Source organism: Petaurus breviceps, unplaced genomic scaffold (genome assembly GCF_028583685.1).
Source record: "Petaurus breviceps papuanus isolate PSGF00001 unplaced genomic scaffold, PetGlider_PUasm1.0 79, whole genome shotgun sequence".
Taxonomy (NCBI): Eukaryota; Metazoa; Chordata; class Mammalia; order Diprotodontia; family Petauridae; genus Petaurus; species Petaurus breviceps.
This window is the reverse complement of record NW_027186523.1, coordinates 17,898,192-17,924,642: the sequence shown is the minus strand read 5'-3', so window position 1 is coordinate 17,924,642 and position 26,451 is coordinate 17,898,192. Positions and strand designations below refer to the sequence as shown.

General features: G+C 37.1%; 1 protein-coding gene across 7 annotated transcripts in view; it reads left to right on the top strand.

The window, feature by feature from the left end:
* The window catches only part of FAM107B (family with sequence similarity 107 member B), a 311,107-nt gene extending 284,870 nt beyond the window's left edge, over positions 1-26,237 (top strand). For 5 of the 7 annotated variants that reach the window (XM_069106440.1, XM_069106444.1, XM_069106445.1 and 2 more), the window contains 3 exons: positions 6,317-6,500; positions 21,388-21,541; positions 23,388-26,237. In XM_069106440.1, coding sequence (XP_068962541.1) covers positions 6,317-6,500; positions 21,388-21,541; positions 23,388-23,504 — 455 coding nt within the window. In that variant the 3' untranslated portion in view covers positions 23,505-26,237. Of the gene's footprint in view, positions 1-4,706; positions 4,804-6,316; positions 6,501-21,387; positions 21,542-23,387 lie in introns of all 7 variants that reach the window. The other 2 variants (XM_069106442.1, XM_069106443.1) reach the window with 1 other exon arrangement.
* Positions 26,238-26,451: the final 214 nt, after the last annotated feature.

The window sequence follows — 26,451 nt, the reverse complement described above, 5'->3', positions numbered from 1 at the left end:
GTAAGAGGACTTCTGACAGCTCTTATAGTCCTAAATGTTAGAACTAAAAAGTCGTGACTTAGTCTTAACTGACAACTGAAAGGTTAAAAGTAGGAAGAATGCACAGGCATCGGGGACATAGCAACTGTGGTTTCTTTCTATGTAACTTTGATAGGGTTTTTGTATGATTTACATAGGAAAGAACCCCTAAAGGTCCTTGACTCCTGGAGTTCTTAAGCTTTTTTGTGTCATGGACTCCTTTGGTAAGTCTGGTGAATCCTATGGGCTCCTACTCAGACTGTTTTTAAATACATAAACCAAAGTGCATAGAATTACAAAGAAAACCAATTATATTGAAATACATTTATCAAAAATAACTTTTTAAAAGTTTATTGACCCTGCTTTAGTCCAACTGCCTTATTTTACAAATATGCACAGAGGGCAAGTGACTTTCCCAAGGGTACATAGTTAAGTGGTAGAACTGGGATTTGAACCTTGGTTTTTTGACTATAGCTCCCAAATTCTTTCTATTACAATGTGCTGCTGCAGTGAGCAATATCAGAAACATCTGTGGGTTACAAAATATTTGTTTCTTTTATAAAACATCTCTGTGTCTTATATTGTTATCCTGTAATTCAGTTCCACCAATATGGTTTAGAGAACAGGTTGAGAAATCACTTTATTTTGCAGGTTTTAATAGAATTTAGAATACTACTACTATTAACTAGGGAGGTATATTTACCTGTACAGCTAGTGCCACCTACTGGCCAATGGCAGCATCTTAACCAGCAATCTGGACTGTGCCTTCTGTCTATTATAAGGGTCTCTCCCTTTATTTTCATCCCTTGAACTTTAAATTTGTGACGCATCTGCAAAGATACATATTGTGGGGAGGTAGTAAATGCCTTTGATATTTTCCCAAGCATGTCAGTCTTTGGCATTTACACAGAAGTTTATTTGCCAAGTGCTTTGCATTTATTTCTGTTAGATGTTATTTCTATGTAAATAGAGATTTGGAGAGCCTTTGAGAGACTTGCCTGGAGGCAACAATGGAGTCAAGAAAAAATAGAATGAATGGTTTGTACATGCCTAAAGCTAATTTTTTTACTCCTGTCCTTATACTGTGTATGTAGGATCAGATGCTCTTTCTGAGAGAGCAGTAACTTTAAGCATTATTCTGTGGATCATATGTCTAGTGCTCATGAGTCAGGAAATGACAGCAGGTACAGTGTCCATAATAGTGTTTTTTACTCTCAAACTAGTTTACTGAATTTTTAGTTCTTCCTTACAAGATAAAAAGTCAAATATTTAGGACCTGTGGATATTAGGGCCAGAAGACTGTCAGATGAAATAATTTCCATTTAGCATGGCAGTACCTACTGCGTGTAGGTAGAGAGCACTCTGCTGTTCCAGGTACATGGGAGAGATATGCCAACCTGCCCTTCTAGAGTTTCCCTGTTTGAATAGAGTCATTAGAGGCACTTTATTTTCTGCCGTCTTCATGGGATCCTAGATTTAGAATTGGAAAGGTTATCTAGTCCAGCTCTTTTGTTTTATTACATACAAAAAGTCCCCCCCAAAACTAGTGATTTGTCCTTTACTCATAGGCATCTTAGTATCTGGGAAGAAGCTAGTGCTAGAGTATCCACCTTACATAAGAAGTGTCATAAATCTAAAATAGGAAGAAACCTTGGAGGTCATCCATCTAATCCATCTTCATTTTACAGATAATGATCCTGAGGCCCAGTTAAATTGCTCGCTGGGGTGCTAAGGGACTTGTCCTAGGAAAAGGTCAGAGATGGGATTGGAATACAGGTCCTCTGACTCTAGAACCAGCACTCTTTCTGTTATAAGGCAAATGATAATAGGATCTGGAGGATTTCCTTTCTTCTCCAATGTCTGTATGCCTAAGGTTTGAAAATTTAGTCATGTGCCTAATGTAGATCCAGGGAGAGCACAGCTAGTGTTTTTCTTTTAGAACCTCTTAAAATTGTACACCACAATGTGGACTGAGTTTCTCTGAAAGAATGTTGTGAAATTACTCATAACTAACCACAAGCCCTTCAGTTCAGAGAGCTAAAAAAAATAGGGAATTTTTACAAAAAGATCTTTTGATTGGTTAGAGTAGACTTTAGAACTTGTTGGGCCTGTTCAGACTGTAAAGTTTCATGAGATTGCTTAAAAAGTGATTCAAACATTAGTACTTCTGTGCAGTATCATTTCTGAATCTAGGCAGATGGGAAAATTATGATCTCTTCCTGCTGATTCTGATTTTAAATCTGATGGTTCTAAATTTTGCATTTTCATTTTACTATTCTTTTTGGGTGAGTTCTTGATTGGTGTGAAATAAAGTATTTATTTTCTTAATGTGGTTGGGATACTCTTCACCATGAATGGTATTTTCCAGGTGAAGTGAAGAACACAAAAAATCCCGGGGCACCTTTTGAAAATGAATACAAAAAGCAAAGAAACAATACTTAAATTTTAAGACTAGGATTTTCTTATCCTCCAATATCTTCTGATAGAAGTTGGAGATTTGTCTCCAACTGAGTCTGATGACAACCTTCTCCTTGAGTTAGCCCTGAATTTTGGATTTTATAACTGAAGATTGGGCATATAAAGTATCTAGCAATTTTGATCAATCTGAACACATCTTAGCTAATTTTCCTTGGTATTCCCCATACACTGTTTGCTAGATTAAAAACACTTTCTTACATACACGCAGATTACTTGCCTCTGACAAAATACTTTTCCCTGTTTACCCCCATTCACATCCCTTTTACCCTATTTACAATTTTACCCTATTTACTTTTTCTATCTTCCTTACTAGAGTCTTAGTTGAAGAAACCTAATTTCTCTCTTTGTAATTTCATAAATTAAAGTTTTAGGTTTATTTTGTAGCTAGTATATATCAAGTATTAAATTTGGCCACATGCTACTACCCCTGATGTTAAGTATTATGTTAAATAGAAAGAATGCTGAAAGGGACCTTAGAGATTGTTTAGTTCAGTACCCCCAATTTAAAATGAAGAAAAGGAAATTTAGGTTAAGTAATGTTTTCAAGGTCACAGGGAAAATCAGTGAGTGATTTTAGTACTAGAAAGTAAGTCTTTTGCATACCAGACTGGAGTTAGTAATTCATGATGTATTACCACCACTTTATCATTATTTGTGGCAGAGTTTATATTTGTAAAAGAATTTTTACAAAGTATTCACATTTGTATGTGGAAAAAAAGATGGTGGGTGGGACATTTTCACAGTTTTTTTTGTAATGGGTACTTCAGGGAGAAAAATGGCCTTGACATGAAGAAGGGGAGTTTTGTAATGCTGTAACTCCTTGAGCAGTGTAGTGACAGACGGGGAAATGACTGCAGCGAAGCAGAAGCCTGTTCCTTCTTAAGTTATGTAGTGCTCACAACTCAGATAACTCATCTGCAGCAAATGCAAAATGACAGTATGGCCAAAAAAAAGTGAATTTCAATAACCATCCAGACCTGTGCGTGGGAATGATAATGGAGGTAAGACAGGGCCATGGAGCACCCACACAACTACGGAGAGACCTGTGGCATGGAGTACTTGGCTAGAGTCTAGAGGGTCTACCTCAAATCCTTACCTGATTCCAGTTACTGCTTGTAATAATATTACATACTTTGTGACTAATGGCAACTCGCTTAGTTTTCTCCTGTGTAAAATAGGGATAATACCTGACAGGGTTGCTGTTGGTGTCAAAAAAGATGCTGTATCTAGCTTAGCTTAGCTACTCTTGTAATATACAATAATGGTATATTTATACTGCTTCATTAAAAAGAGATAGCTATATGACAGGCAGACATACATCAGTCAATGAGAGAATTATGATTCAGATTCTGGGACTTCGGCATTTGTTTACTTTTTATCTCCTGTTATCAGACTGAATCTGGAACACCATCTGTCTTGGCTACTTTCCCCCTTTATTTGAGTAGAAGAAACCCAGCCTTTTTTGGGAATTCTGTGACGTGTCTTTTGAAATGATTAACCATATTGAAACTGCTGTTATTTAGGTGCTTATGATGTATTTTAACTGCTAATGAAGATAGTGCTTTTGATTCCTTAGAGTGAGAACAGGAGCATTCTGTATTGGGGCAACATATACAACCAAGAATGACTATGATTAATTCATTCGTTCAAGGTTGGTAAATATTTGAAAGTTTTGTTATAGTGGGCTTTCTGAAAACACAGTGTTTGCATCTTAATCAGATTGTGTTTGAGGTATTTGGTATATAATTTTATTAGTGAGTTCTTGTGTTGCTTGATTAAATTTGGTGTTATCACAGCTAATATCTCAATGATTTCAAACTTGTTATCTTATACTTAGAATATATAAAGACGTTTTAAAAAAATTAACCTTGAATGCTTTATATGAAGATTTAGGTACACTTTGTTTTGACAACTTTTTAGTGTTGTTTTTTTTAACAATCCAGTTAAGTCTTGCTTTAAATCTTATGTTGATGGCAGTGCATAGAATTATTTTTCCTGATTCTGTAGGAGATTGTGAAAAATGTTTCAATACCTTGTTTTTAATAACTACTTTCTTGGGAGATTTTAAAGCACAATATCTGATATTGGGGATTACTTTGCACCTGAGAAAACTGATGAGTTAAGTGAGTTTAAGTCCCTTAGTTCAGTATCCAAAAACATCAACATGCATGATGCATTGTGAAAATCTGATTGATGTAACTTTCTTGCAGTTCTAGTTACTTATCTTCTCAGAGAAGAGCTACCTTTTCCATGGTTTCATCACCATGTGTAGGAGCATACTGCTGTTGTCCTGACCAGGCATACAAGGTATGCTTTGCCAAATTTAGAATTGTATGGGTTATGCTGTGGAGGTACTAACCCAGTTTGAACTGATAGGGACAAAAAAGAACAGAGCCTTACTTACATCAAGAACTTTATCTTTCTACTGACCTTCTGACAAAAGTGATGGATTCAGAACACAGGCTATGACATTTTTTGAACGTGGTCAGTGCCTGAATTTATTTTGCTTGATTATGCATATTAGTTACAAGGATTTTGCTTTTTTTTTTCTTCTCAAGGAAAGGAGGAAAAAAATACATTTTTGAAAAAATTAATTTGAAAAACAAAAGTATGATCATAAAATGCAAATCATTGAAGGATACTCAGTTTCTTTGACAGTATCTTTGTAACTAAAATGTTCCTCTGTAAACTTAAAAAAAAATTTATGTTGGATGTGACCATACCATTGTAAGGGCTATCTTATCTTCATTTTATAAATGAAAAAGTTGAGCTATTGTGAGGTTATTAAAAACCTAAATGTACAAGCTAGTATGTTTGTTCTTGAAGGTATATTTCCTTAACTACATTTATTGCTTATTGTTTCTCAAACATAGAAGTATATTGAATGGTGGTTTTTGTTTGTCCTTGTTTTAGAAAAGGACTCTGATCAGGGGAGTGATGCCATGACATGCAGGTGAATTGGCTTTAAGTGAGGGAAGGCTGTGCAAAATCACCAGCCTCGCTTCCTCCTATTGAAATGGCCTGAGAACCAAGGAAGCTGTATTTCCCTTGGCCTATTACTGCATTATGTTAGTTGTTTTATCACAATAATTAAGTCTGCTTTGGGGAGAGGTAGATGTTGAAAATCAAAGACTCTAATAGAAGGATCCTAAGTGACCTTATCTAGACCATTGGTAAAGAGTTGAGAAACTTTTTCTCACATCTCCTGGGAGTGCCAGAATTGCATCAGCCTCAGTGAACGTTTCACTGGTTTAGAGAACTTGCTTCTTCCATCACATAGTACAACATTCTATCTTTGTCTTATTAAATAAATCATAGAGAGTTGACTGAGGCTTTAAGTTAAGTAGCTTGCCCAGGAACACTCAGCTTATGTCTGTGGTAGGATCTGAAGCTAAGTCATTTCTATTCAGAAAAGAGGCAACTGTAGTATAGTGGTTAAAGTGCTGACCTCAGAACCAGAAAGCCTTCAGTCCTGGTCTCTGATACTTAACCTTTCAATGGGCTTTCAGGTGGCTTGCTTTAGGTGGCTAAAAAGGGTGGGAATACAGCAATGGATATAACCAAGGAACTCCAAGTTGCGATGGCGAGTCATCCATCCGGAAACTTGAATCAAAGCATACAGCCCTTCTTCTTGAATCCTTATAGGCATCAAACAATAGTTAACACATTCTCTTCCCCTGTATCTTGCAAAGCATTATTATAAATGGAAGAGTAGCCTTAATATGTTCCTATATGTTAATATGAAATTTTACACATCCCTGTTTGCATGAAAATCTGTGAAAAATAGACTGCTTACAGCTGTTTCTTCTTTCTGTTACAGATAATACAGTTGAGGATCCTGAACTAAAAGATTCCACTCTCATTCCAAAAAGTATCATGGCTGAACCTGACTACATAGAGGATGACAATCCGGAATTAATCAAACCTCAGAAATTAATCAATCCGGTCAAAATTTCCCGGAATCATCAAGATCTTCACAGAGAACTTATGATGAATCAGAAAAGGTGAGTTGATCTCTGATCTACAGGGAAGTGTATTCATGTGTGTGTTGGGGGGGGGGATTTAATGGTAAATTCTATGCACAAAAGTTCAAAGGGACCAAAGTAACACGAATACATATTTTTGTACATTTTCATACACATACAATATAAAATTTCATCCTATTGTGATCCTCAACATTCTTATAAACACTCCCCTTATTTTGTAACACTTCTCTGAAATCACACTTGTGATTTCAGAAAAATGTTAGAAGGTTTTAATTGGGGAATCCTAAAGGGTAAAGGAGAGACATATAGTGCTCGTAAAGATGTCTGAAAACTGAAATAGGGAGTTCCTTTGAGAGATGTGAGGTACTTTCCTAACACATACACACACATACACGCATGCATGCACGAATTCCTCTTCTGTATTTTGTAGAAATAGGCATAATAAACCTGTTGCCTAAGCTTTTGGGGCTCTGTGAATGGGTGGGTGCAGGTAACAAGATTTGTTTGCTAAAGAACTGTTAATTTTACATTTAAGAAAGCTGTTATAAAATGTTTAGATATAGGCCCATGATTTATGCCAGTTTAGGAAAATAAAAATTTTTTAAGTTGTTTAAATATAAACCATTTATAGGCCACATTTTTTTCTTTCTTTTTTTTTTTTTGCCCTAAATGACTTGAGGTGGTTTGTTTTGTTTTGTTTTTAATTTCTCAGATGCTTAGCATAGTTCTTTGCACAGCAGGTATGTCCTGGTCTGAGCCTGAGTTAGGCCAGTCCCCTAGTACTTTGATAAAAGAAGAAAACGAGACACTCATAAGCTGTTAGCATTTACTAACAAAAGATTTACTTAGGCATTATAGGCTATGGATGTTCTACAAGGACAGGCATTGAGGACACTTTAGTCCACTCAGCTGATTTACCTTTGCCTGATGGAGCCTGCCTTACCTTCATATACCAGCCAAACCTGGCTGGTCTCCCTCACAGCCCTCCCCCTCTTCTGCTTTGCCTTCAGGAGATAAAGAAGTCACATCCACAGCTTGAGCCCTTAGTCCTCTGAGCCTCCAAAGTCTGGAGGACTGGCTTAACATATTTTATGGGAAAACTAGAATAAAAGCTAGCCTGCATCGGAGAATGAGTTAAAACATTGCTCTTTCCACAAGAGGTCTAATAAATGCTCTTTCAGATTGGCATATTTTGTCTTGTCTAATGCTAATATGCTTTTGTGTTTTGAGAGAAGGGACTGAGATAGACATGCCATACACTATCTAGGAATTGCATAGAGCTGTACACATATAGATTCCTCTAGTCATAGATTATACAGACAATTACAGATATCTGACTAGCCCTAAAGAATAGTGATCTGGGTTTTACTTATAGGGAAGTTTCCAGTGAGGTGGTTCAGGGCTCTGTCCTTGGTCTTATTCAGTTAAATCTTTTAGTCAATAACTTGGAAGTTAGTTTAGATATTAGGTTACTAAACCTGGATGAGAAGTATAGATAGGTGATACCATGTAGGGCCAAATCAGACTCCAGAAACATTTCAGCAGGCTGGAATGGTAAGTTGAAGCTAATACATCGAGATTTAATAGGGATAAATGTAAAACCCTCTGCTTGAATTTAAGAAAACCCAACTACATAAGTACATAATGGAGGAACATGAAACTAGAAAGTAATTCTCATACAAAAAACCTCTGGGTTCTTCCATGAACTGCAAGATCAATATGAATCAGCCAGTGTGATAAGGCAGCTAAAACACTAATGTGACTGTACACTACATTAAAAGGAACATAATATCAGAGTAAAGGAAGTGATAGTCCTGTTTATGTTGCTGTCGTCAGACTACATCTAGACCATTGTGTCCAGCTCTTGGTACCATGTTTTAGGAAGGATTGTTGACATATTGGAGCAAAACTAGATTAGGGAAATAGTGGAAGAACTGAAAATCATTTCATAGGACAAAACTGTTTTGATCTAGTACCTTTCAATAAAATATTATTTCCATGTTTAACTAATCAATAAAAAATGAGCCAGTATCCACAATCTATGGATATTTACTTATTTATAAATTATATACTTGTACTTTTGTACTACTATGCTAATTGTGTAAGTTTTAAAAGTTCCACAGAAATAGAAGTTAAGAAAGGATGAGATAAAGATGAATAGTGTTTTTGAAGCAGTAGAGAATCACAGGTATTTACTGAGTAGGGCAGTAACATCATGAGAGCTTTACTTTAGAAATATCAGCTTTGGCATCTGTGTAAAGGCTAGATTAGTATGAAGAAAAACTTGCAGCAGGAAGGCCAAGTAAGAAGCTTTTGGAATAGTCCAGGTGAGAGTGGATAAGGGCCTGATCTAGGGTAGTGACTGTGTGAGGGAAAGGGGGACAAATGTGTGAGAGATACGGAGGTAGAATCTATAAGATCTGGCAGCTGTTGAATATATGGCTGTGAGATGGGGGGCGGGGAATGAGGAGTTAAAGGTGAGCTGGGAAACTAGAAGAATGACAAGACCTTGAACAGTAATAGGGACATTTTGAAAATGAGTCATTTTGGGGGCGGAGCCAAGATGGCGACGTAGAAGCAGGAAGGCTCCATGAGCTCCCCCCATAACCAACTCAAATGCCTATAAAATAATGACTCTAAACAAATTTTAGAGCTACAGAACCCACAATATGACAGAGAAACAAATCTCCCACTGAAGGCAGCCTGGCAAGCCAACAGGAAGGTGCTTCATCACAGCACACTGGGAGCTGAGTCCAGCCCTGTGGGAGCCCCCAGTTTTAGCACCAGGGCAACCTTGACCAGTGGCTGCAGCAGACTTCTGGAGAGTGGATCACTAGCAGCTGTGGTGGTCTCCAGAATTATCAACCCATAAATGCCAAAGACAAAGTGAGAGGTCAGTAGAACTCTGTTAGAACTGGGTGGGGGGGGAGAGCAAGTCCAGCCCCTGCCCCTGGAGCTAGAAGTGGCTGAGGTGTGGTGACCCTGCAGCTGCCTCCACATGGCCACTTCAGAGCTCCTGTCCTGCAGATAATAGTGGGGCCAAGTGAACATTCAGAGCATAATTGCTCTTGCTTTAACCTGCCTGGATCTGCATCTCGCTCTTGAGTGGTGGTGCTGAGGTGTGTGACCAGTGAGCCAGAGTTTGTGGGGGCTGCAAAAACAGTGCTCTCCCAATAGCTCCAGCAGCTGCGAAAACCCCAGCCATTTGGGACAAAGATCTCCTTTCTGGAAGCAGTGTTCTACTGTGGCAAAGAGCTCAAAAGTCAAGTAATTGATTGGCAACATGAGCAAGCAAAGGAAGCAAAGCAAGCACAGCAATTAAACTTTAAATTCCTTTTTTGGGGACAAAAAGAATCAAAGCATGGAATAGGAGGAAGACAACAAAGTCAGAACTCCTTAGCTTCCAAGAAAAATATGAATTGGTTACAGGCCATGGAGGAGCTCAAGAAGGATTTTGAAAATCAAGTAAGAGAAGTGGAGGAAAAGTTGGGAAGAGAAATGAGAACACTGCAAGAAAATCAAGAAAAGAAAGTCAACAACCTGACTGAAGAAAATAACACCTTAAAAAAATAGATTAACTCAGATGGCAAAAGAAGCCCAAAAAGCCAGTGAGTAGAAGAATTCCTTAAAAAGTCAGATTTGTCGGATAAAGAATTTCAAAAGCACACTGAAGAGAATCATTCCTTCAGAATTAAATTGGAGCAAATGGAAGCTAATGAGAAATTAAGATACTATTAGACAGATCCAAACAAATGAAAAAATAGAAGGCAATGTGAAATATCTCATTGGAAAAACCACTGATCTGGAAAATAGATCCAGGAGAGATAATTTAAAAATTATTGGACTACCTGAAAGCTATGATCAAAAAAAGAACCTAGAAATCATCCTTCAAGAAATTCTCAAGGAAAATTGCCCTGATATTTTAGAACCAGAGGGCAAAATAGAACTTGAAAGAATTCACCAATCACCTCTTGAAACAAAAGATCTCAAAAAGAAAACTCCTAGGAATATTATAGCCAGTTTCCAGAATTCTCAGATCAAGGAGAAAATATTACAAGCAGCCAAGAAGAAACAATTTTAATATTGTGGAAACACAATCATGATAACACAGGATCTAGCAGCTTCTACATGAAGGGATCAAAGGGCTTGGAATACGATATTCCAGGGTCAAAGAAGCTAGGATTAAAACCAAGAATCACCTACCCAGCAAAACTGAGTGTAATGTTTCAGGGGCAAATATGGTCATTCAATGAAATAGAGGACTTTCAAGCATTCTTGATGAAAAAACCAGAGTTGAGTAGAAAATTTGACATTGAAATACAAGAAGCAAGAAAAGCATGAGAAGATAAATAGGGTAAAGAAAGCATAAGGAAATTATCAAAGTTGAACTATTTACATGCCTACATGGAAAAACAATAATTGTAACTTGTGAAACTTCTCTCAGTCTGAGGACAGTTGAAAGGAATATAAATGTGTGTGTATGTATATATATATATATACATATATATATATATATATACACGCACACATATATACACACATACATATATATGTTTATATAGGAGGGTATATGGGCATATGAATACATATGTGAGTGTGTGTACTTATGTGTAGAGGTATACATAGAGGGCACAGGATCAACTGAATAGGAAGGGATGATATTTAAAAGGTGAAATTGAGAGGTGAGAGGAATATAATGAGAGGAGATCGGGAGAGACAGAATGGGATAAATCATCTCATATAGAAGAGGCAAGGGATAACTGTTACAAGGGGGGGAAGAACAGGAAGGCAAAAGGGAAATAGGTCAACCTTACTCTCATTGAATTTGGCTTAGGGAGGGAATGACATACACACTAAATTGGGTATCTCACCCTACAGGAGAGTAGGGGGGAAGGGGATGAGAGGAGAGAGGATGGAGGGGAGGGCAAGTTGGAGGGGAGGGAAGTTAGAAGCACACACTTTTGAAAAGGGACAGGGTCAAAGTAGAGAATAGAACAAATGGGGGGGGTTGGGTAGGATGGAGGGAAATATAGTCAGTCTTTTACTGACTATATTTATATATCCATTCTGGAAATGTTTTGCATAACTACACATGCACAACCTATATTGAATTGCTTATCTTCCCAGTAAGGATGGGTGACAAGGGAGGAAGGGAAAGAATCTGGAATTCAAAGTTGTAAAATATATGTTATTTTATTTTTTTTTAAATGATGTTCCAGTTAGATCTTCTGTTCAAATTTTAAGGTAAAATAAGCTCATAAATTTTGTAGGGGGCTTTTTTTTTCATTTTTTTTATTTTATTTTTTTAGTTTACAGGATTCAATTCCACAATTCCTTGAGTTTCACATTTTGTCCCCCTCCCTCCCCTTCCCCCCCAAGTTATTTTCATTTTTAAAAACAAATAATAGAGCACAGAACAATGCATTAAAAAGAGTTAAATAAGAATCTTTAATGTGTATTACTACTACCAGTTAGAAAATGATGGAAGTAATTTCACAACAGGGGAGAATGATATTTGTAATAGCTGTACCATTAATTTTTTAAAAATTGCTGTGGTATATATCTGGGGGAAAATAAAGTTCATCACATACCAAAATTTAAAAAAAGGTGCTTTTGGGGGGGAAAGATGATTTTATAATAACTGAGATCTGTATTAGAGTCCTTCCATGCCTGTCATTCTTTATGAATCATTCTGTCTCACTAAAAATGAGAAGGGGAAAGGTGGCACTCTTATTCATCAATCCCTGCTCCAAAGCATGCCCTCCAAGATGTGGCTACTCCAGCCATGGAGTGATGGGGGGAGGATGCAGATTCTCCCAGTGCTCTCTGTGCAGTAACTGTTTAGGTTATAACTTCCCTAAGGGGATGATTTCAGGTTCAGAAGCCCCAAGGGAAATTGGCATAGCAGGGGGAAGGGCTAAGTGCTGAGTTACAAGGGGAGTGGTTCTGGTAGAGAGAAGTTCCACTATTGATTAGTTATAATACTAAGGGCAAGATGTGATATTCCCACCCTCTCATTGGTTAATCACATGTATGGGACCAGGCCATGGTTTCCAAGGTACTTTTAAATATGTGACAGTGTATTTTAATGGCACAAACCGTTATGAATACATATGGGCTTTCCTAGTTAATCTGCATCAGAACCCCATCCCATTGTTCTCTTGAGAATGACATCTGTTTGGATCAGGCCATGGTCACCCAGGGGATTCTGACACCACACCCCCCACCCCACCCTCACTCAGACTATTGCCATAGGGGAATCAGAGGATCCTTAACCTAGAGAAGAGAAAACTTGAGTGGGGATGGGGGTATGTATGGGAGGGTGGGTGGGCAATGAAGGTTAGGATATGGTATTTCTGTCTTAAAATATCTGAAGGGTCTTCATGTAGAAAAAGGGTTGGAATTGTTCTGCTTGATTTTATAGGGCAGATCTAGAATGAGAAAAAGATTGAGATTATGAATCAGTATATCAAAACTTCCTGATAATTAAGAGTCCAAAAAAATATAATCTTGTGCCTTCTAAGACAGGGAGATTTCCCATCACTGTAGGTCTTAAAATAGAGACTGGACGATTATTTGTCAGGGATGGTGTAGAAGGAATTCATAATTTGATTAGAAACTGGACTGTGAAGATCCTCACAACTGCAAAATTCTATGATTTTTTTAATCAAATTAAATTTGTATGTTTAAGTTCTGTTAAGTTCTTGTCATAAATACCTGATATTCAATAATGGAGATATTGTTTTGAAGTGGTAGTAATAACCTCCTCTTGCATATAACCTTTTCCATCTGAAGAAGTTTTGGATGCCATTAGGTTCCTCTTCTATGGCAAAGAGCCTGGTGCCCAGGAGTTCAAGGATGCCTCCATTGTCCATCTCTGTAAAGGTAAAGAAAATAGATACTACTGTGACAATCATGGGGTGCTGGAGAGGTAGGAGTGGGGATGGGATCAATCAATCAGTCACTGCTGGCAAGATTCTTGCCAGAGTTCTCCTTAATAGATTGATCCTTCACTTGGAAAATAGTCATCTACCTGAGAAACCAGTGTGACTTCAGAAAAGACTGAGGAACAATCAATAGGTGTTTGCTGCCCAGCAACTCCAGGAGAAATACCAGGAGCAGAATAAAGGTCTATACATGATGTTCATCAATCTGACCATGCCTTTGATACTTTGATACTGTCAGTCATGAGGGCTTGTAAAAAATTATGTCAAAATTGGGTTATCCAGAGAAATTCATCAATTTTGTGCTTCAATTTCATGATGAAGTGCTTGCCTGGGCTCTGGATAATGGAACTTTGATACTTTCCCAGTTACCAGTGGAGTGAAGCTAGGCTGTGTGCTTGCTTCCATGTTCTCAGCAATATTGTCAGACACTTTCAGTGAGGGTGAACACAACATCAAGGTCAGCTGCCACACAAATGGTAAATGATTTTAACTTGAAAAGGCTTACAGGCCAAGACTAAAGTGGAAGGAGAGTGGGTGCATGATTTTTTTGTTCATAGATGATTGTGCACTTCATGCATCCTCTGAAGCTGAGATGCAGCAAAGTATGGATTGATTCTCTGTCACTTGTACTAATTTTGGCCTAATAATTAACACCAAGTAAGAAGAGGTTCTCCACTAGCCAGTGACATACCATCCATACATGAAACCATCAGTTATAGTAAATGGAGAAATTTTGAATTTTACTTCCCAGGGATGCACACATAGATAATGAGATTGATACATGCATTGCCAGATCTGGTTCAGTGTTTGGGAGACTCCAAAGGAGGTGTGGGAAAGAAGATGTATTAGACTGCCTACCATACTGAAGGTCTACAGAACCATTGTGCTGACATCATTGTTGTATGCCTATGAAACCTGGACAGTATACCTGTGTTATGCCAGGAAGCTGAAATGCTTCCATTTGAATTGTTTAGGAAGATTATAATGATCACCTGGCAAGATAAGGTAGCAGAAACAGAGGTCCTTTCTTGAACTGAATTGCCAAGCATTCAAACTCTGCTGCAGAAAGTGCAACTCAGATGGACCGGCCACATTGTTTGAATGACAACCTTTATTTGCTTAAAGACTATTTTATGAAGAGCTCACCCCAGGCAAGTGCTCACACAAAGGTCAGAAGAAGCTATGCAAGGATATTTTTGAGGTCTTTCTGAAGGACTTTGGAATAGATTATGTGACATGGGAGATGCTAGCAAAGGAGGCTCAGCATGGCATTCCCACATCAAAGAAGGTGCTGTGCTCTGTAAGAGAAACAGAAGTGCAAATTTAGAAGCATTTCCACTCCAAATGCTCACATGGACAATTTGTGCCTGACCTGTGGTGGAGCCTTCCAAGCCATTGTTGCTCTGATCAGCCACATTCGGACACACTGTACCTTGACTCCAACATAGTGATGTCATTTTGGTCCTCTTCAGGAACAAAGGATAACAACCAACCAACCAGCATGCTCACCTGAAAACTATTCAGATTAATGGAATATATGTTTTAATATAAAAAACAGTTAAACAGCTCAAACTTATAACCTTTAAATGCATAATGGTGTGTTTAATGGTACAAACCATATTTCAGGACTTTCCTAGTTAAAGTTAAAATTAGAGACCCATCTGAGCGATTCTCTACTTGAGAAGTACATTGAATGGAGTTCCTTTTGAACATGAATGTTCCATTTTCTTCTGACTTAGCCTCAGAAGTTTTAGAAGAAATAATAGCTTATATTTATGTAGTACTTTCAGGTTTGAAAAGCACTTTATATTCATTATTTGTAACAAAACAAGCCTATTAGGTTGTAACTGTAGGTATTATTATCCCTATTTTACAGATAAGGAAAATGAAAGTCGGTGCTGAATGAATTGTTTAGGATCACACATCTGTTTGTTGTCTGAGGTGGGGCTTCAGCTATCAGAATTACTTGTCTTTAAAACTGCAAAAAATTTATCAGTGTCTAAAAAACCTAAAAGGATTGTGGGGGCAATCTTAACTATTTCTTAAGTTTGTCTTTCTGATAGTCCTAGCTCACACTGAAAAGAAAAAAAAAAGTAGAATCACTTAAGGTTAACATTAATCAAGACAGAAACAAAATAATAGTAATGATGATGCTGATAGCTGCTCACTGTGTGCCTGGTACTGTGCTAAGCACTTTACAATTATTGTCTCATTTGATCCTTTTAATAACCCTTCATTGTGGGTCCTGTTATCATCCTGATTTTGTAGATCATGAAACTGCCACAAACCAGCGGTTAAATTGCTAGTCCAGAGTCACGTACTTAGTACATGTCTGAGGCTCGATGTGAATTCAGGTCTTGACTCCAGGCCCAGTGCTCTATTCACTGTGCCCCTTAGCTGTGTCTGAAAAACCAAACACAGATGGGAGAGGTATCAAATTGTCGCCTTTCTTCCAAATGTACTTAGAATCAGATTGCTTTTACATGTACACAGAAAATTACACAAATTAAAGTATACCCCTAGGTACATATACCTTTTGTACCATAAGCATAATATCTAAAACTTGTGCTTGCATTTTCCCCTTCCTTCTCACCTTTGCTTCTGTCTCTAGTTTACCTTTCACTCACTAGCTTGACTCCAGCTTCTCAAAACTGTTGAGAGGATGCAAATATTTCTCCATTGCTAATATATCATCACCTAGCAGTTCCTAATAGGGTAGTTTTTTGGTGGTGGTTGTTGTCTGGATGATGCCAATTTGGCTGAAAAGTCTTAGAATTATAGGATTTTGTGCTGGAAGAGACTATGGAGATAAGATAATTTAGTCCAGGGTATTCATTTCATAGACAAGAAAACAGACCCAGGGGGCGGCTAGGTGGTGCAGTGAATAAAGCACTGGTCCTGGAGTCAGGAGGACCAGAGTTCAAATCTGGCCTCAGACACTTAACACAAAAACTAGCCATTGCCCTACCTTCCCCCCTCCAAAAAGCAAAAAAAAAAAAAAAAACCAGACCCAGAGAGAGGGAGTGACATTACTAGTAATTTATTTCAGAATCTTTACCCATTCAGCCACACTGGTTCCTCTTGTATAAAATTTACCCGATAGTCCTTGCTTTCATTATTTTGTGGAAAGTTGTCAGTTTCTTTATCTGAGTAAAAAGGGGATTTCTCTCCCCTCCACAAAACTCAAATGCTTTCTAGAAACTATGTTCCTCAAGGTAGTTATTACTGCCTTATCTGATATCATAGCATCTGCTTATTATAAGCAGTCTCAATTTTATGTGGATTATTAATTTCAGGGAAGTCATATTTGATGTTAAAGGTATACTAGTATATTGTATCTTCTGGGTCCCAGCCAAGTTTTGGATCAGTCCTTTGAATTTGTGATCTGGTTACAGTTTAATGTGGGTTAAGAGACTCACTCTCTCTCTCTCTCTCTCTCTCTCTCTTTATATATATATCCTTCATCTGTTTCATAATGGGCAATCTGGCAGATAGAATGATTCAGTTTTTAGGAGAACACTAGATAGTCAGGTTTACGGAGGCTTCCTCTCCCAAAGAACACTGGCTATGTCCATTTGGATTTGGTTTTTCAGAGACACGTATGGGCCACAGTGGATAGAGCACTGGGTCTGGAATCAGGAAGACTTAAGTTCAAATCTAGTCTCAGACATGCACTAACTGTGTGACTCTGGGCTAATCATTTAGCCTCAGTTTGCTGCAGTTTCCTTATCTACAAAATAGGGATGATAATAGCAGCCACATTGAAGGGTTATTATAAGGATCAAATGAGATAATATCCTGAGATAATTGTGTATCTGTGTCTGCCTGTGTATAAAATTGAGGGCTCAATATTTAACTATCAACTTTTTTCTTCCATTTTGAAAAAGTATCACCATTTTTTAGTGGGGAAAAAAACTAGCAAGATTTAACTTAGCTTGTATAAAGTGTTCATCCCCTTGTTTAATATGTTCTGGAGACATTTTTCCTGTGGGTGAACTGAATGGCATGTAAAAAAGTGACATGATGTATATTTGGTCACCTTTACTTCCAAAAAGCATTTTCTAGCATATAACAGGCAGTGAATTCTTGTTGTCTTTAAGTGGATCATGATCAACTGTGAATGACTTAGCTCCACAGTACAGTGATCTAAGACAACTCTGAAGGACTTATGAAAAATGCTATACATCCTCAGGGAAAGAACTGATAGAGTCCAATAAAGATCGAAGCATACTTTCTGGTAAACTTTCTTGGTTTTTTTTTATATTTTGTTTTATGACTTATATAAATATGTTTGTATGTGTATCTATACATGTATAACCTATTAAATTGTGTTCTTTCTCAATGAGAGGGGTGAGCAGGGAGGGAGAGAGTTTGAAACTCAAAATTTTAAAAACAAATGTAAAAAAATGTTTTGACGTGTAATTGGGAAAAAAATAAAATGCTAAACAGAGCAAAAACGTGTGTGTGTATGTGTGTGTCATCATCATCATCATCATCATCATCTTTTAGCAAGTGGAAGCTCTTAAGTTTTCACCCTAGTATACCTGGAAAAGGTTTCATGGGTATTTTATATCAAAAACAGGAAATAATATCTGACTTGAAGGATAAAAATTGATAAGCAGTGCAGGACAGAGGCACTTACTTTTGTATCCATACAGATTATACGTCAGTACTTAAGAGAGTATTATGCCACTTCATTAATGTGGTTATTTCCTCTGTTTCTGTTGGTTATCCACTTATCTATTCATTTGTGTTCTTTGAGATTCATGCCTATATTGTTTTAAAGGATTTTTTGCCCAATGTGGAATCCATACAAACTGGAACAACCATTTTGCACAGTTGCAAATCAAATCAGCAAAGTCAAGATTAAAAAATTTCCCTGAAAGAACTGAACATCTAAATGCTAAACCTAGAAGTCAGACTGGGGCAAAAATATGGGGAATTGAATGTTTTTCACAGTCAAAAACCAGGATACTTTGGGTTAGTATTAAAGTTCTACATCATCAGTAGGCACACTATTATTCTTTTGAAGGAGCTGAGAATTGGTCCAAACTTTTAACGAAATCTGTATGGAGTTAGGCAGTACGAATTTTTAAATTGTTATAATCTTTGTCCCAGTGATCACACTATTTAGGGATTACAGATAGGAAAAAGAAAAACATCTTTCCAGATATAATCCTCACAGCACTGTTTTTCCCTCCAATAGCAAAAACCATGAAACAAACTAGATTTCTAGAGTCTGAGATATGACTAAGCAAATTAAATAACTATATTGGGCCATAAAAAATAATTAAAATGAAGAATTTGAAGAAATATGGGAAGATATACAAGATGTGATGTAGTGTATAAATAAAGCAGAATGAAAAGAAATCAGTATTGATTGTAGTGAGACAGCAATCACAGCAACAAATGACTTGTGGACACAAAAAGGATTAGAGAACCAAGGATAAGGTTAGCATTATGTCAGTGCCAATATTTGGAGCTAGTCAAAAGTTTATAGACAAAATATACAAACATTCAGTGTTTTGTTTCTTTTCCATGCTTATTTTCCCTTGTTTATGCTCTTTTTTATATATTTGAATACCTGTACTTGTTCTTGGTGGAAATTAAAAGAAATAACCAACAGAAACAGAGGAAATTAAAAGAAAATTTACATTAATTTATATTATTAATAAAATTTACCTTAATATATGTATGTTAAAGTATGCAGCCACCAAAGTTCTTCTGCATATGTTTGATGGTGACCTTTGAAAGAAGCTTTCTTGTCTGTAGCCTGTGTGCTGTGTTCTCTATTCCATTTTGATTATCTTATTTCTGTCCTGAATTATTAAAGGATCATGGAAGAGTTGCCTTCAGGAAGAAGGCTTGAAGATATTTAATTTTCTAAAATGAATATGCTGCCACCAGGATTTCCAGCATCTAGAATCACACTGATTTTTTTTTTTTTACATTTTCAGTTTTTTCTGAAGCAACTGGCATAGCTGTTTGTTTTCCTGTTTGATTTAAGTGGGTTAGCTTTGTTTATACTTGGATAATAGTGCTACTAATGATTGCTTTTTTGCCTAGGCTTTAAGAAAACATTTATTTATGTATTTTCCCCCTTCACTTTAATTTTCAGAAACATTGCTTTTTCTTTCCCCACCCAGTAATCCATACCCTTGTTAAAGTAATCTAAGAAGGATGGATTTTCCTTCTTTTGGTCAGGACTGTAGTTAAAAACTCACAAGCTCTCTTTGATTTAGAGAACTAAAATACAGAACTTTAGACTTTTCGTGTACATGAACAGAAAATTAAAAGCAATTCATTTTAATGAAGCATTAATTAGAATCTTGCAACTTTTAGTATATTTGAAATACTGTGTGAGCATCATTTTTTCTGAGCATTTTGTTAATAAATATTTTATATTACTGGTGCTATTATGTAAAAGCTTTAAGCAGAAATTGAATACAACATAATGTTTAAACTGTTCATATATTGAGGAGACTGTCACCTTTGTGGATCGCTGGCTCTATTTAATGGGTTTTGCATAATCCAGGAAACTTGATAATTGTAGAAGTATATTAAGGCTAGTAGGATAGGAAAATGAGGCCTAAATTTTAGATAATGCAAGCAGTTAAATTTTGTAACCTTAAAATTTTGAAGCAGTTAGTAGTATAACTTATTATATTGCTATATTACTAATCATAAACACAGTCATTAAGCAGGGGTACTTACTAAAATAATTTGGTAGTCATTTAATAAATTTTTAAAAGAATAATATTGCTATACTTTGATCCATAAAATATAGACAGCCTACATTGAGGTAACTGAGTTATAAAAAATTTAATGTATGAAACTATGATTCCTTTACCTTTTTCCCTTTTTTAAATGAGCAAGATACTGTGGACATGTGATCAAAATGTATTTCGATTATTGAGACTAAACGTGTTGTTTAATGCCCATACCAGGATCACTCCATTTTTGTTACTTGATTTTTAACAAGCTACCCTTTATCCTTGGAATTTTACACTAGTTTACAAATTGATGATGCTACTTATTAGGAATACTTAGAAATACTATGTGAGGCCTTTCCTGATTTCTAATACCCTATTCCACCCAAGTTACGTGTCCTTTTATCTCCCAAAATTACTTTGTACAACTTTGTTGTAGTATACAATGTTAAAGGCAAGGACTATTTCTTTTTTTTTTTTTGGAGGTGAGAAGGCAGGACAATTGGGGTTAAGTGACTTGCCCACGGTCACCCGGCTAGTCAATGTTAAGTGTCTGAGGCCAGATTTGAACTCAGGTCCTCCTGACTTCAAGGCCGGTGCTCTATTCTCTCTTCACTGGGAGAGGTGCTGACCCTTCCTAGGCTGCCACCTTGTGAAGCAATTTTACTAAACTAAAGAAAAGTATTGTTAGTTGGCAAGTGAGCGCCATAGGATTCTAGAGCTGGAAGGATCTCAAAAGATCATCTAATCTAGACCAGAAATTCTTAAACTGGTGTCTGTGGACCATCAAGAAGGTTCATGAATAGATTTCAAGTAGTCTTTGAAGTTGGTTGGGGAAAAAGTTATATTTTTATATCAACATAATTAATTTCCTTTGTAATTCTCTATATTTATGAATTCTAAAGCATCTTTTCTAAGAAGGGATTTCTAGGTTTCACCAGACTGCTGAGGGATCCATGACACAAAAACATTCAGAACCCTGATCTAAATCAGTCTCTTCATTTTGTAAATGAAGAAACTGAAGCCTGGAGGAAGAAATGATTGTCCAAGGTCAAGGTCACACAAGGAGTGAATGGCAGAGATAGAACTTGAGCCCATATCTTCTGGTTATTCATCAGTTGGGTTGGAATGCCAGGCTTTCTAACCACAATACTCCTCTGGCACTCCTGTGGATGGTTTTGGTGAACTGTGGATCTTTTAAAAAAAAATGGTGTTCTTGCTAAACTAGAAATGTGTTTGCTTTTGAAGGGGTCTTGCACCTCAGAATAAACCAGAGCTACAGAAGGTGATGGAGAAGAGAAAACGAGACCAAGTGATAAAGCAACAGAAGGAAGAGGAAGCCCAAAAAAAGAAATCTGATTTGGAGATAGAACTACTGAAACGGCAGCAAAAGTTGGAGCAGGTGAGTGAGCAGTGGTGGAATGCAAATATTGTCTGCTTGGTGAGACAGAAGAAAGTTGGAGCCTAGCTGACAAACGTACAAGAGCTCTGCAGTAGAAGAAATATATTCATTTAAGGAAATGGGTGGAGTGAAATTCAATAAAGTGGAGGAAAGGCATATGATGTAGGGACAAGAATATGGAGTTGGAGATAGAAGTAGAAAGAGGAAGATCAAAGATATTCTTAGAAAACACCAGAAGCAAGAGGGTGGCTGTGGGAGAGGTACAAGGGAAGACTTGTGGAAATTGTTTCTGAATTTCCAATTCGTATGGGAAATAGAGCTCACAAGTCACAAAATAAGCTCAGTCTTCTCAGATAAGACAGTAGATATTTACATAGAGAGAAGCAGCATGGCATAATAGTGGATGGAGATGTCTAGTCTGGGAGTCAGGAAGACCTGGGTTCAGATCTAGTCATGATCACACTGAGTGACCTTGGAAAGGCAAGTAACCTCTGGAGGCCCCAGCACTTTTTAAGACCTCAGTTACCATTCTTGTTTTATAACTTGTTTCTGTGTTTGGAGTTCGCCAACATTAAAGAATCACAAGTTCCAAATAAAAATATCACCAATGACAATAAAAACAAGTGCTTTGGACAAAATAATATACCTCTACAGACAGTATATATAAATACATCTACAATTTCCACTTTATTGTAAATTTGTATTATGTAAATTTGACCTTACATAAAGAATTCCGAAAGAAATCCTCATTCCAAAAAAACACTCGTGTTAACTTTACAGTACTATGCTCTCCACTTCTGCCACAAGCTTGGTGCTCTGCTGTCTCCCACCCCTCCACCAAAAAACAAACCTTCAAGAATACACATTGCTGCCACTGGATGGGGGCTTGGCTTGAGACCTCCAAAGCGAGAGAATAGACCTTTGCCCTGCTCCATCCACCTGCCCCCATGTATGATTTCCATTTGGCTGAACTCGTGTACTAAATATCTGTCCCCACCCACTACATATTCCCCATCCTCTCCTGTCTTTGTCCATGTTTGGCCCGCAGGTGTCTGTCCCCTTGCATGTTTGTCCTCTTGGTTCTGGCCAGGCCCGTATGTGGCTCACCCTGACCCCTGTGTGTTCCTCCTTTTCCTCTCACTTCTTTGTCCCCAGTCTCTGTGTGTTCTTGAATTATGTTCCAGGGCACTTTTCTTTTTCTTTCTTCCCTCCCTTTCTTGCATCCTGTAGCATTACATACAAATAACTTTAGACTTCAAAATGATCTGCTTCCATAAAGCAAGAACTGTCCATAGTACTTTTATTTGCTAAACATTTTCCCTCATAATTATACTGGAAGAGAGACAGGCTCATAGACAGGGTAAATGGTTTGACCAGGGACATAAGATCATTAAATGGCAGAGCCAGAGGCAGGCCAGTCTTCTGACCTCCAAGACAGGGGACTCTTTCTACTATATCTCTTTGCCTGGTGTATTTTTGTTCTGGGAAGGATGGGTGAATGGGGAAAGCTTTTTTTTGGGGGGGGGGGCAGAAAATTGAGATTTCAAACAATTTGTTCATGGATAATTCTTTACTACTTGTTTTTTTTTTTTTTAAGTAGCAGTGTGAGGGAGAAGTGTGTGTTTATCTAGATGCATATACACATATTAGTGTTACTGGTCAGTAGTATTACTTGATCTCTAAAATGGGATCATGGCTTTTTTCTTTTCATCTTGCTAAAGTAGAGGATAGTAGGAAAAAAGTTGGAGTTTGGCTGATGTAGGTAGTGACTGCTAGAAAGGGATGAGTGTTCTGAAAAACTTGTTCTAAATATCATATTTTTTTCTGTTTGTGACTCTCATTTAAGCTTGAACTTGAGAAACAGAAGATTCAAGAGGAGCAGGAAAATGCTCCAGAATTTGTGAAGGTGAAAGGAAACCTGAGAAGAACAGGCCAAGAAATGGCAGAAGTCCAGGATTCTTAGGCATACACTGTACAGAAACTTGCTGGATTCTAGCCCCTTGCTGCAGAGAGGACGTTCCTGTAGGATCATCTCCAGTGCTGCTTCCTCTTGAGCCAATAGTAGCATGGAGAGACATCTGTTTTTGAGAAAATGCCAGCCAGCAGAAGTTTTAATTTTTAAAAGGGGTTATTTTGTTTATCATTTTTTTCTTGAATCTGGGGGGATAAATTAACTATGATAGCTGCGTTCAGATTCGCCAAATGAAATATGTTGACCAGCAGATAAGCAGCTTATTGTTGGTATAACAGACTTGACTTCAGAGACTCAAAAGAAAGGATGAGGACACTGGAGTATCTTTAAGTGTTGCACTACTTGGTTTCTTCCAACCTAACTGTAGTGGGGACATAGCATTTTTATTTTTTCTTCTTTTAAAAATTATTATTTTTCTAATTCTTGGTTATCTTTTAAAGAATTTAGCTTATGCAAAAATGTGCTTAATCTGTTACTCTTTATAACTGTGATTCTGGTTTTGAAAGCCGGAAAGTCTTAGCATGGGCTAAATCTTAAAACGTAAGTGTGGGAAGATGTTCATTTGTATTGAATGGTCAGTACAGGTTGTATCTTAGTTGACCTGAAATTACAGAATTAGGAAGCAGTGAGGAAGTTTTAAAACCTGAACTCTGAACCCACTTTTAGGAAAACCATAATATATATAATGTAGGAATTTTTTCATTTTTTCAGTCATTTCTGTTTTTGAGCAGCAGTATATTATTTGGTTAACATTCCAACCCAAAGAAGGGTATTTGACATATTCTCTGATGGTTTGGTAGCATAGTTGTCCCTCTCAGTAATTTTTTTTTGTTCTTTCCAGCTCATTTGTTGAGGCAAAGTGTTGGGAGTTTGTAGACCCAAGTTCAGTGTTACAAGTAGAGGTCAAGATCCTTTCATTTCTTTAGTCTGCTCTTAGCCACATGAGGAGAATCCAAAGTGGGAGCTCTGTAGCAGGATATTTTAGCTTAATGTGTGATGCAAGTGTGAACTGGTCTCAAGGAGACTTAACTTTTAGAAGATTTTCTTTCATTTGTACATTTTGAATGTTAGAACTGAAGCTCTGAAAATTTTTGATTAATGATCACACACATGCCTTTACTGGTTTTTTTTTCCTGTGAAGGCAACATGTTACCACTGTCTCAGTGATAATGACTACTAAATTCCCTCTCTCAGGAAAAGCCAACATTAAGGGAGAGACCGCTAAGATTCCTCTTGCTAGCCAGAGCACTGTTGAGAAGCAAATTCCCAATTATAAATAATAGCTAAATATTTATGCAAATCCTCCCATAGTGGATAAAATTTGGGATATGGAATTGGGAAAAGTGTAGCTTCAATATTCTTCTCTGTCTAGGATATAGAGCCAGTGACTTCTTTGGGCAAGACACTGTTTTTGCCTGACTTAATATATAAAATTCAACCTCGAAGCCATCTGAAGGCCTTGAAAACCATGATGGAAATTGGCATCATTGGGGGATATTTTGTAGGACCAGATTTCAAATCCTCGATTGAGTAGCATAGCACAAATACATAAAGATAAAGAACATGTTACAGGAAATTATATTTGAAATAGATTGTCAGTTCATCAGTGAGGATTATTGCTACAAAATACAAGTGTGATTATCAGGCAGAAATGTTATTTTATCCTGTTAGTTTTGTCTTTGTAAAATGAAATGGTGATGGTTGAGATTTTCCTCCTATTTCTCTACTCCTTTTGAGAAGTATGTATGGAAGTATGGTGATTGATCATCTCAAGAGTACATTTCTAATTTCATATCGACTAGGATTTCTTCCTTTTGTGTGTGGTGTTGATGGAGTGATTTATAATACCAAGATTTAGGATAAGTCCACAACTCTTTTATTCAGCAAGATCTTAGATCTTTAGATCCCTACATTTGTGGTACATCTTCCCTTTGACAGATATCTTGAGCTATTCAAATTGAAGAGATACCCATCTGCTTTGCCTGCTCAGCACAGTCCTTTAAAAGGGTCATACTATCCCTCATAGTCTTTAGTCTGCTTGAAACTTATTCGTCTCTGGTGGTGGGGAGGAATGACAGAAAAGAGTGATAGTGGATTGGTATTTTCCTCCCAAACTCACTAGCAAGTGTGCTGAGTGGTTTTCAGCCTGATAGACAAAATGCCTCTTTAAAACAACCCTGTAAATATATTATGAAAGTAAGGTTTGTTGTTACAAAACAAGTAGAATATATAGTTAGAGTTCATCTTAGGATCCTGATAGGCCTAGCCTATAAACCTGAGTCAAAACATGGCAAGCAAAATCTCCCTTAAGATCAAAAAGCTATATGACTTGGTTAGAATTTGTAGAAGTCTTCTGAGAAGTTCTGTTTATTGAGCCACTTTCTGATTTTGCAATGGTCCAGCATTTTAGTTAAACTGTTTTTATGTCCTCTTAAAATATTTGAAAATTTTGTTGTCTCCCATTTTGATAGCATGGTAACAAATTTGTGTTGCTTTCTAAGCTACACTATGACTTTATTCTTCTATTCTGAAAAACCTTGACTTGTTTGAGTGTATATAATATATATAAAGGGAGCCTTAATGGGTTTGTTTTCATAATTTAATATTTTTTGTATTTGCTCTTATATAATTGTTTTTAACTGAAAGTATTACAGAAATGAGGGTGGAATACTTAGAACCAAAGTTATGCTTAATAAAAATCTACTACATGCTTGAACTATACAACTGTGTCTGTTGTACAGAAAAGAAATGGCTTGAATTTAAAAGGTAGTTCAGGTTGTGAGTTAAATTTGCTTTATAATACATTCTTTGGGCAGCTTAGGTGGCACAGTTGGATAGAACACTGGGCCTGGCTTCAGAAAGACTGATCTTCCTGAGTTCAAATTTGACCTCAGACACTTACTAGCTGTGTGACCCCAGGAAAGTCACTCTTAACCCT